This window comes from Pyxicephalus adspersus, chromosome 10 (genome assembly GCF_032062135.1).
Source record: "Pyxicephalus adspersus chromosome 10, UCB_Pads_2.0, whole genome shotgun sequence".
In the NCBI taxonomy this organism is placed as follows: domain Eukaryota; kingdom Metazoa; phylum Chordata; class Amphibia; order Anura; family Pyxicephalidae; genus Pyxicephalus; species Pyxicephalus adspersus.
Window position 1 is genome coordinate 59,690,696 of NC_092867.1, and position 11,897 is coordinate 59,702,592.

An 11,897-nucleotide genomic window follows, 5' to 3' on the forward strand; every position below is an offset into this window, starting at 1 on the left:
CTTCATTCCCACCATGGGGCATATTAATATTTTACTGATAGGAATGAACAGAGGAATGGAATTGATGGTTGGAACAAAAGGATCGTCTTATTACCAAGTTTGTGAAAATGCTAACTAGCCTTGTGACGAGGGCCCTCTCTCAGCCCACACCCTGCACCCTGGGACCTAGCGCTGGAAAGGCCAGAGTGCTAACCACTGAGCCACCGTGCTGCCCACATCTAACATTAATATTTTACCCAATATCACAAGTCTAATAAAAGTGTGATGTCAGCTTTGAGGTTCCCCATTTTTCATCCCCCTCTCTCCTACAGATCTGTATGACCCATGTACAGACACCCCCAAAAACCTGGTCACCTTACTCCATACTGAGTGATAGGCCAGCCCAATGCTAATGTTCATCTCAAAATTTTACAGTATACCATAGCAGTAATGGTTCTGAGGACATTTGTTTCAGAATTGGATTCAGAACTCCCAGAACTGAAGGACAATTTATGGTCTTCACAAAAGCTTCTAGAAGGTTGCTTTATAATGGCCTATATTACGATATACATGTGATATCAAGTTTCTTGTAGAATACAGCTTTACCTCTCACGTCTTGTTAGAAGCTCCATAAATGTTCCGATATTCCTGGTTGCTGTCCAAGGAGAGGAAGCTTTAGAACTTTGTAGAAGATCCATCATCCTAAAAACCCTATAGGTATTGTGTGGATTATCCACATTCTATATATGACTTTATATGGGTGGAAGGACTTCTCATCAGAGAATCTGTGACTTCTAGTCTTTTCCTCCAAAACATGGTCAATATGGAAACAACCCAACAAAGACACATGGGGGAAGTCCTGGAGGAACCTCACCAACTTGGTCTCAATGGAAGCCCATGGTCAAATGATTGTGAGGACCAAACCAACATTTCTTACCTGAGTTACTTGTAGTACAAGAACCATAGTTTGATATGGTAAAACTTTTTCTTAGCACAACATTTCATTTTGTTCAGCATCTCTAGCAGAAGCCTAGATAACTTTTTCTGGGGCTTCAACTATCATTGCATCAATACCATTACCCTTGCCGTGGAGCACATGGGCAGGAAAAAATGACCAGCTTGGCCAATACCGGAAGCAACTGGGAATCCACCATTATTATTACACAGTAATTATATAGCGCCAACATATTACGCAGCGCTGTACAAAGTCCATAGTCACGTCACTAGCTGTGCCTCAAAGGGGCTCACAATCTAATGTACCTACCATCGTTATATGTCATTACCCAAGTCTAAGGTAATTTGGGGGGCAAATTAACCTAATTGCATGTTTTTTTTTGTGGGAGGAAACCGGAGTACCGAGCGGAAACCCATGCAAACTCCATGCAGTTAAGTGTCCTGGCTGAGATTCGATCCCGGGACCCAGCACTGCAAAGACCTAACCATTAAGCCACCATGTTAAAAGCCCCTGGGATAAAACAAAGGACAGATATCAGAACCAGCAGACTGGGCCACAAGAAGAAAAGAAACCCCCAAAATACTCCCACACAAAGTCACACTTTAATCAAATAATCTTTTTATTCTAAAAAAAAAAAAAAAAGATTCTATTATTTTGTTGATATATAAAATCCATAAAAAAGTTACAGCAGAAAGTGTCTTTAAAACAGTTGCCTCCAAAAGGCTTCTGGGATCTGTAAAAATGGGGCTAGTAAAAACCTAAAACACGGATAGCACTTGTGGGAGAAATCTTCAATGTCCGACAAGTTAATGTCTTCATGCTGAAGGCAGTAATTTGGCCTTTGCATGAATTCTTTGATGACGGAGTAGATTTATTTTTGTGGAAAAACATTTCCCGCATTCAGCACAGGAAAATGGCTTCTCCCCAGTGTGAGATCTTAGATGTATAGCTACTGCCGATTTATATGAAAAGCCTTTCCCACACTCAGGACAAGAATATGGCTTCTCCCCGGTGTGAAATCTAAGATGTGCAGTAACTGCTGATTTTTGTATAAAACCTTTCCCACAAATAGGGCAGAGATATGGCTTCTCCCCCGTATGAGATCTCTGATGTACAATTAGTTGTGATTTATAAATAAAACTTTTCCCACATTCAGAGCAGGAAAAAAGTCTCTCACCTGTGTGAAGTTTTTGATGTCTCACCAGATCTGATTTCCATTGAAAACTTTCTTTGCACGCAGCACAGGTATATGGCTTCTCACCCATGTGGCTTCTTTCATGTATGGTTAGTTCTACTTGTAGTGAAAAACGTTTCCTGCATTTAGAGCAGGAAAATGGCTTCTTCACCTTGTGTGATAATTGATGTATAACTAATTCTGTTTTTTGCACAAAACTTTTCCCACATTCAGGACAGTAATATGGTTTTTCCCCGGTATGATATCTTTGATGTACGACCAGTGTAGCTTTTCGTGCAAAACTTTTTCCGCATTCGGAGCAGGAAAATGGCTTCTCGCCCGTGTGGCATATAAGATGTGCAGAAAGCCTGGACTTCTGTGAAAACAATTTCCCGCATTCAGGACACGAAAAGGGCGTCTTCTTCTTTTTGTGAGATTGCTGATGTTGGAGAAGATCTAATTTGCGTTGATAACAATTTGTGCACTTAGGACAGGAATACTTCTTCACCCGCAAGTGCCGTTTCATATGGATAGAAAGATTGGCTTGTTTTGAAAAGGTTTTTCCGCACTTGGAGCAGGAATATGACTTCTTCCTTGTGTGAGATCTTTGATGTACAATAAGACTTTGTTCACAGCTAAAACTTTCCCCACAGTCTGCACAAGAAAATGTCTTCTCTGGAATTCCGGCTCCATCCCTCATACCGGAGTGCTCAGAGGCATTCGACGGTCTATCCATAGGTGAGCTGATGGTCTCCAAAGGTTCCTGCATTGCATGTCCTGAAAAATAGAAAGAAATTCTAGTTGGACTCCACCATAGTTATATTTCTTGGTATCTTCCAGGACAGCAAACCTGAGAGATGATTGGTCCTTTCACTACGGGAAAATCCTTCCCACCGACCCTTTGTGCCTGAAGGAGGATCAAGTGGACCATCTTCACCAAGGATGACCCAAAAACCCTGCCAGGGTGGGAAGTTCACAAAAATACCATTAACAATGACATTAACTGCAATTTTGTGCAATCATCTTCCAGTACTGGGCCCTACCTCGGCGTAGGGCCATTGCTTGTAGAGCCAAACGTAAGATCTGCACTCAAAGGTCATAAACAGATTTTTTTCTAAAGCTGGGTGTCAGCCTCTGTCTCTTCAGTAACCACCCAAAAAAAAGTGCCGGGCGGTGCACCCAGCTAAAAGGGGTCGGGGAGAACACTGGTGTCTGACAAAGGCATCTTGACAAAAGCAAGTGGTGGTTTTGAAAATCTGCTCCACTGAACCTTCTGCCTTCTCAGCCCAGAATCCTGCAAGGGATACAGTTGAGTGGTTGTTTATAGGAGATGGAAGAGGTTTTCCTTCTATTCTGCGTCTACCATACTCCTTGATGCAAAAGTATGCAGTGTTTCTCAACCAGGGTTCCTCCAGAAGTTGGTAGGGGTTTCTTGAGTAACGAGCAATTTGTGACACTCAGAACACCAATGATCCTTTTGGCTATCTGTAAAGGTGACATTCTTCCCACTGATCAGCTATGTAAGAGGCTATAGAAGTCATGGAATGGGTTCCCTGAAGACCTGAAAGTTTTTTCAAGGGGTTCCCCATGTTAAAAAGATTGAGAAACACTGCAGTAAAGAGTATGGTAGCTTCTTGACCTATCGTAGATGCTCTTTCCACATTCATTAGGCAGTGGGGACTATTATCGACCTATTATTGGCCGATACCACCTGATATCATCCTACTGTAGAGGATTCAGAGCAAACTAACAAAGACAGAAGAATACAATATGGCTGACCTGTGCTGAGCTGTGTAGGAGCGTCCTTCTCTATGAATGTCCCTATTCTTCCACCCTTTTTCATGTATTGCCGATCATCCTTCACAGATGGATCTCCAGCGTCCTTAACTCCAACTTTTATATCCATCAGATTCTCAATCTGAAAGAAGAATAAGATTAAAGAAGATCTTATGATGAAATTTTCTATTTGATTTCCTATCATATGCCGAGCCCTAGCTCTCACCACCCTGACTGCTTGTTGTGTGGCCATGGGACAATGAGATCCTGGGAACTAGAGTCATGAGCTTGCGGGTTAGGATTATAGGTGTGGGGTTAAGGTTCTAGCCACCAAAAGCCCAAGACTGCTAAGATGAAAAGGTCCTCAGAGGAACAGGAGTACAACTGCTAAATGTCCCAGCTGTGTGCAATGGTCTTTACTATTTACAGTCTACAGCAGTGTTTCCCAACCAGGGTTCCTCCAAAGATTGCTAGGGGGTTCCTCAAAAAGCCATTTGTGCATCCCCACCTTTGATCTTTTTGGGTGACATTGTTCCCGCTGGCCAGTAATGTAAGTGGATTTATTCTTACTGCCCACCATATTAATGTACTGGGAGCTGTCCATATAATAATTATAGAAGGGGTTCCCCAAGACCTGAAGGTTATTTTAAGGGTTCCCCCATATTAAAAAGGTCAAGAAACACAGATTTACATACTATCAATGGTATATATATTCTAGAATCATGGGCTAGAATATCATTGCTGTGTGCACAATATACCAATACTTGTCTCCCAAGGACCCATCAACACCTCACCAGGCGACCTTCAAAACTGGATGAATAGTTGTTGTTGGTGGAGCCCTCTCCATGGTTCAAGCAAAACTTATTGTATTGGTGTGGGTGAATCCTATGATTCGGGATCTATGCATAGCATATTGTCCCTGGCATCCATATCCAATCCCTGTTGTGCATAGTTTTGCACTCTAAATGACAAAAGTCTTCTCACTTCAACCCAACAATTGGAGGCACCTTGTAGTACAAAGTCTCCGTATGTAGCTTGGGGTGACATTTATTGGAAAGCCAAAGTTTAGACAGCAAGTATTAGCTGTTGTCAAATCCTCATTATTTATCCTTGTTCCAGCTGAAGACCAAACAAATTAATTATGTCCCCCAATTCCTTGTTGAGAGGGTCACCAGAACCCCCTACAGATATTGAAGAATGTCCCCTCATTTCTCACACATCACCCCGGCTGTACAAGCCCTTCACTATTGGAGAAACTATTAAAGATGTGTCTGCTGATCTTGAAAACTTTGAAGAACTAGGGTCCCTGGTACCTGGAGGACCTACAAGAACTGTTCCCCCGCCAAATACACCTAGGGTTCTGCAAATATGTCAAGCTTGATAATTCCCAGGAAACCACCTAAAACCACAGGGGGCCAAGGCCTTTGCAGCTCCAACTGTAATATGCAGTATTTAAATAGTGCCAACATATTATGCAGTGCTGTACATTCAATAGGGGTAGCAAATAGGAGATACAAACAATGACACAGGAGTAGGAAAGAACCCTGTCCAGAGGAGCTTACAATCTAAGAGGAGGGGGAAGTAGCACACAATAGGAGGGGTATGAAACTCGCTCCCCTTTCATCATTCGAGATCTTCAAAGAACAACCAAAAACCCATTTATTCTCCCCAGCCAATGAAAAAGTATAATGAAAGCATACAGCGCTTTGAGTAATATTAGTAATAATACCAGACATCTCAGTAATTACAGAGGATGGAAATGATGGAATGGGGGTTATTGAGTGTAAAAATCAAACTTTATGGTATTACCTCCTCTGCTTCCACTTCCAGCAATGTCTACTTTCAGTTTCCCTCCTGCCAGGAAGTTCTTATGTGACATCACTTCCCATATTTATCTACTATCAGCACCATCACTTCCTGTCTGTAGGTTTCACTGATTAGTGCTATCATGGGGTAAATATAAATATCATCTGCCTACTTTGCTAAATTTAAACTTCAGAAAGGGCTGCCTAGGTTACGTTCAGGTGTATTGTATATTGGGACCAATAGGACTAAAGAATGAGCAACGTACAACGAACTGCACGGCACTGATCATAGCTATGGACTCATCATAGCTATGGACGTGACTGAGTCTATAGTCACGTCCATAGCTATCCTTCACAAATTAGAAATCGGAGAACATACAAAATCCATACCAATAACGTTGTGGCCCAGATATGAACCAGGGATCCCGGTGCTACAAGGCCAGACTGCTAAGTATAGAAGCCACTCATACCGTGTTTCCCCGATTATAAGGCAACCCCATCAAATAAGCCACCCCCGATTTTTGCTAAAATAAATAAAATAAGGCAGTCACTCGTGAATAAGACATCCTCCGATACCTGATCCTATGTGTGTCTCCTCGATGCTGGCTGCAGTGCACAGTGAAACTGAAAGTAACAAGCCGGCACATGCGCCCCCGCAATTCTGCACCAGGAAGCAAGCTGCTGATCCCTGCCCTAACGGAGTTACCCGGCCGTACAGTAGAAAAAAAGGTAAGTCAGTGAACAGAGGGGGACAATCAATGGCACAGAGTGATCAGAAGGGGAATATGAATGGAACATGAGTGATCAGAAGGGGAATATGAATGGCACTTGAGTGATCAGAAGGGGAATACGGTATGAATGGCACATGAGTGATCAGAAGGGGAATATGAATAGCACATGAGTGATCAGAAGGGGACAATCAATGGCACATGAGTGATTTTCAACAATAAATGTGTACTGTAGTCCTCTTCATGGGAAAATAGGACATCCCCCTGAAAATAAGACCTAGGGCATATTTTGGCATTTCAAAAAATATAAGACAGTGCCTTATAATCGGTGAAACAGGGTAGTCTACATGGCAGGGCCAAAACTTTTCCTGCTGCTGGCACTGGTTTAGGTATTTTTCTCCCAGCTCTTTGGTTGTCTCCTGTTCCTTGCCGTTAGCATGTAGCCCAAGGACGTTCACCTGTGTGAATTCTATATTGGCATAAAATAAGTCTCAATGAAACCATTTCAACACATTAAGCACACATAGGTGCACTCACCTGTGTGACTTCTATGGTGATTGTCCAGATGTCCATCTGTGAGACAATTTATACAACAATGTTCTTATCAGTATTCTTCATGTTTTGTATTTAGGAGTCACATCTGTTGTCTGACACTAAACATTAAGAGCTCTGACATGGATAAAGTCGACACCCAAATCACATGGGGACACAGTGACTGGAGATGGACCTCTCATATGGTGTACAGTATCTCCTCATTTGTTGGGGACATAGCACTGTACATTAAATAGGGATTGCAAATGACAGACTAATACAGACAGTGATACAGGAGGAGAGGACCCTGCCCCGAAGAACTTACAATCTAGTAGGTGGGGGAATTTCACACACAATAAGATTGGAGATATGTATTGGTCACTAAGTGATTTATTAATCTTTAAATTAAAAAAATACTTTTATTAATCATTTAAATTGCCCCCTCAAAAAAATAAGCAGTAAACCAAAGAGCAATAAAGTTCAACAGCCAGGAGCAACTTTTAAGGTCCATTGATGAAGTCCAGGTTGGATGTTGTGTATTAGCTATGGCATGCCAAAGTTGCTTGTGTATTGGTATGGTTATCCTTACAATATCATGATTGCCCATTTGTAGCCCCAACTATCATACTGATGGCTTGTGTGTTACCCTTCCCTTCATTGCCCAGCTCCTGTCACACTTACCATTGTGTTCCCCACATATTGCTATATTTGTCAATGGATTACCCAATTTGTGCTATTTGTGTGTTGTTTATGTCCACAAGGGGCCATATGACCATAACTGAATCCATATAGGCCCCTTGGAGGCACAAAAGTCCTCCAGCCAACTTCAATCTCTAGAATTTCTGGATGCACATGGTCTGAAGGTCTCCTAATCATCCTACTAACAAGGAACTGGAGCAGGTCTCATTGCTGGACTTAGAAATGGAAGAAGCAGCGGAAGCCTCAACTCAGAGCACCTGTAATAATAAAAAACATAGTGCAGGATGTTCTACTCACGTAGACGCCCTATAGACATTTCTAGCTGTGAAAAATCACTTTAGGCCAAAGAATGCCTCTGACACAGTCCGAATATAAAGAAGAGTTCTCATCCCAGTAAAACCTTTCCCACACTCTGAACATAAGAAAGGACGCTGTCCTGTGTGAATTCTCTGATGTCTATTAAGTTACACCTTTTGAATTAAAGATTTCCCACACTCTGGACATGAATAGGGACGCTCTCCTTTGTGAATCAGAACATGTTTAAGTAGGTTTCTTTTCCGATTAAAGGATTTCCTGCATTCCAAAAATGAATAAGGATGCTCACCCGTATGAGTTCTCTGGTGATTAAGGAAGACTCCTTTCTTGCTAAAACATTTACTGCCTTTTAGTGAAAGATTTCCCACACTCTAAACCTCCCATTGAACTGTCCCCAATGAAGGCTCCTTCCGAATTCCACACTGTGGGAACTTATCTGGACAACTGAAGTAACAGCATGTGATTGGTCAGAAGATTCCTCAGGGGCATCCATTGATGAGATCTGTTGTGAGATCTGTGATGTGTATTATGAGGAATGGGATTAAGTGTGTGGGAAGGTTGTGTAATGTCATAATCTGGAAATACAAAAGGATGTCAATCTGAGATGTTCCAAATATATTGTCCATTTATGGGACACAACAACAAAAACATAAAAATAATAATAAGCAAAAGGCCAAAACATTACAAATATGGGAAGAACATCAAATATCACTGAATGTGTCACCACAGATCCTACCCAGAGCCCATTCCATGTGCTAGTCTAGTTCCAAATTTGTTATTCTGAAGTAAAATGTAAACTTGTTTTATGGAGTGGGAGGAAACAAAATCAGGTTCCCCTGATAGGTTGTCAAAAAATATTTGACCATGTTGGTCTAAAGATAGCTGGTCTTGGGCCCTCACAATAGTGGTTGTCTATCCTGGTCGTTCATGGCTCACCTAGACCTCCAACAACAGGGAGGACTTGCCAATCAATTATTGAATCATTTTAGTTTGATGATGGACCCTACATATGAACCTTTAATGTCCAACCAGGATCTTGACCCGATCTTCTGTCAGAAGCCTAAAGTAGGCTTACTACTCTTCAAAAGTCTTGTAGGTTAGGATGATATTTCCATTTTCCTTTCTACCAACTCAAACTCCTTAAAGAAAGTGTTAACAGAAGTTATGTAGTTAGTAAAGCTGAAAAAAGAGGTTCAAGAGGCCAACATTTCTCCTCTGATATTCCCTGTCTTTCTCCTTGGTCAATGGTCCACTAGAGCACTTTCAATCTAACAACCTCCCTGTCCCACTGTTCATGGAAACATTTCCCACACTCAGAACATGTATAAGGGCGCTCCTCCGTATGAATTCTCCGGTGAGAATTTTTCTGAATAAAATATTTCCTGCATCTGGACATGAGTAGGGATGAACATGAAAACAGATGCTCACCCGTATGACATCTTCTTTGTGAATTTCTGGTGTCTAAGAAGGTTTCCTTTCTGGTTAAAAGATTTTCCACACATTGAACATGAAAAGGGACGTTTACTTGTGTGAATTATCTTGTGCGTGAGTAAAAAATGCACAATTCTCAGTAAAACTTTTTCCACAATCAGGGCATGGATATGAATGCTCATTAGCGTGACTTCTCTGGTGTCTACAAAGCTCTCCTGTATGAAAAAAACTTTTCCCACACTCCGAACATGAAAACGGCTGCTCACCTGACTACTCTGGTGTAGATGTAATACTTTTTTCCCACTGAAACTATCTCCATATTGAACATGAAAATGGACGTTCACCCGTGTGATTTCTCTGGTGTTTTAGAAAGTTTCCTACCTGAATAAAACATTTCCCACATTCTTAACATTAATAAGGACGTTCACCTGTGTGAATTCTCTGGTGGATAAGAAGAGCGTTTTTTTCAATGAAACATTTCCCTCAGACAGAGCCCAAATATGGAAGTTCACCTGTGTGACATCTGTGGTGTTTCAGGAGGTGTACTTTCTGATTAAAAGTTTTTCCACACTCTAAACAAGCAAACGGACGCTCACCAGTGTGACTTCTTTGATGTAAATTAAGTTTTCCTTTCGCAGAGAAACATTTTCCACACTCTGAACAAGCATACGGACGCTCACCAGTGTGAATTCTTTGATGTAAATTAAGTTTTCCTTTCTCAGAGAAACACTTTCCACATTCTGAACATGAAAAAGGACGTTCACCCGTGTGAATTCTCTGATGTACGCGAAGTATTGCTTTTTCAGTGAAACTTTTACCACATTCTAAACATGAAAAGGGACGCTCACCCGTGTGACACCTCTGATGTTTATTTAGGTGTTCTTTCCTAATAAAAGATTTCCCACACTCGGTACATGAATATGGCCGCTCACTTGTGTGAATTCCCTGGTGTCTTAGAAGACCTTTGTTTTCAGTGAGCGATTTCCCGCACTCTAAACTGGACAATGAACTTTCCCCTGTGTGATCTTCAGCGAGGCTTATAAAGGACACCTGAGTGTTAAATAAATCCTTTGGTTGCTTCCCACTGTGAAATCTTAGATGAATATTAGAGGTAACAATATGTGGTTGGTCAGAAGATTGCTCAGGATTAGAGGGATTTATTGATTCACTCTTCTGCAAATGGTGAGGTCTGTGATGTGTACTCTGAGGAATGGGATTTACTCCTGGAGAAGATTGTGTGATGTCATTATAATCTGAAGATATAAGATGTCCCTCCGAGGTATTCGGGATATAATGTCCATCTGTGGAGACAATTTATACATCAATGTTATCAGTATTGTCCATGTCTTCTGGAGACACATATGTTGTCTGACACGGCTCTGACATGGAATTGGCAGCAACCAGAACACCAAAATATGAATACAAACCAGATAAAGGAGACACCCAAATCACATGGGAACACAGTGACTGGAGAGCTTTCATATGGTGTACAGTAGGAGTGCCTAAAATGTTGATCGCGATCTACTAGTCAATCGCAAAGGCTGGCTGCTTCTGTGTGAGAAGGATGCGTGTATAAGTGGGGAGGAGAGAGGGCAGTCTGAGGTAAGAAGTGATGGTTAGCAGTTCTTTTTCTTGTGCATAACAATATTCCCCTATGATAAGTGAACAGTAGCTTTTGTCACTATAGTCTTGTAGTGCAATGTCTCCGCAAAGTTCTTGTATTCAAGGTCACATTAGCTTCAGTCACTTCTGGTAGATGATCTCCAGGGCGAGGTCCAATATCCTCTCTGCCCTTTGATTCCTGTGCTCCACCATTCTTGTTGAAGTGGCCATGTGATCTGTATTGAAGGCTCCTTGTTGTAGATGAATAATAATATGTTTTCACACTTTGGACTGAGTGTTATACAAAATAGGACTTTATAAAAGATAAATAAATGTCTCCAAGTTAGGTTTTGTCTATTGGTGTTTTATTACCTCCTATTTTGCATTAGCAGCTAGTTCCCATCCAGTAAAAGGACCAGGAAGTGACTGCACCTTGATAACCGGAAGTGACGGCAACCAGAAAACCGGAAGTGGTCGGGGCTTCACGGATCATACTTAAAGCCCGGGAAACTGCATTTGGAAGGCAGGAAAAATGGTTTCTCAGTCTCCTCACATAGGAAAAACAGGAATGTTTCTGTGTGATATACGTATTATAAACTGGCACGTTAATTCTGGGGTCTCATATTCTTATTATAGGGCGCACTGGTAGTTATGTAAGGTGATATGGAGGTACAGGAGTGGAGAGACAGGTGATGGGGTGCACTCCTATTGTGAGGTGATATGGGGGTACAGGAGGGGGTGAGACAGGTGATGGGGTGCACTCCTATTGTGAGGTGATATGGGGGTACAGGAGGAGGAGAGACAGGTGATGGGTGCACTCCTATTGTGAGGTGATATGGGGGTACAGGAGGAGGAGAGACAGGTGATGGGTGCACTCCTATTGTGAGGTGATATGGGGGTAC

General features: G+C 41.8%; 1 protein-coding gene and 1 pseudogene across 1 annotated transcript; both read right to left on the minus strand.

The window, feature by feature from the left end:
• Positions 1 to 1,621: 1,621 nt before the first annotated feature.
• On the minus strand, positions 1,622 to 4,020 carry LOC140339079 (uncharacterized). The gene is made up of 2 exons (XM_072423628.1): positions 3,888 to 4,020; positions 1,622 to 2,885 (listed from the first exon to the last, which is right to left on the minus strand). The coding sequence occupies exons 1-2, from the start codon at positions 4,012 to 4,014 to the stop codon at positions 1,750 to 1,752; spliced, it is 1,263 nt and encodes a 420-aa protein (XP_072279729.1). The 5' UTR covers positions 4,015 to 4,020; the 3' UTR covers positions 1,622 to 1,749.
• A 5,245-nt stretch (positions 4,021 to 9,265) lies between these two features.
• The window catches only part of LOC140338912 (uncharacterized), a 14,361-nt pseudogene continuing 11,729 nt past the window's right edge, over positions 9,266 to 11,897 (minus strand).

What these genes read in the sequence shown, in the direction of transcription:
- LOC140339079 (XM_072423628.1), bottom strand. Translation starts at nt 4,014, where the DNA reads ATGGATATAAAAGTTGGAGTTAAGGACGCTGGAGATCCATCTGTGAAG. An exon ending in TCCTACACAGCTCAGCACAG is followed by an intron (nt 2,886 to 3,887) that starts GTCAGCCATATT and finishes TCTATTTTTCAG; the next exon opens with GACATGCAATGCAGGAACCT.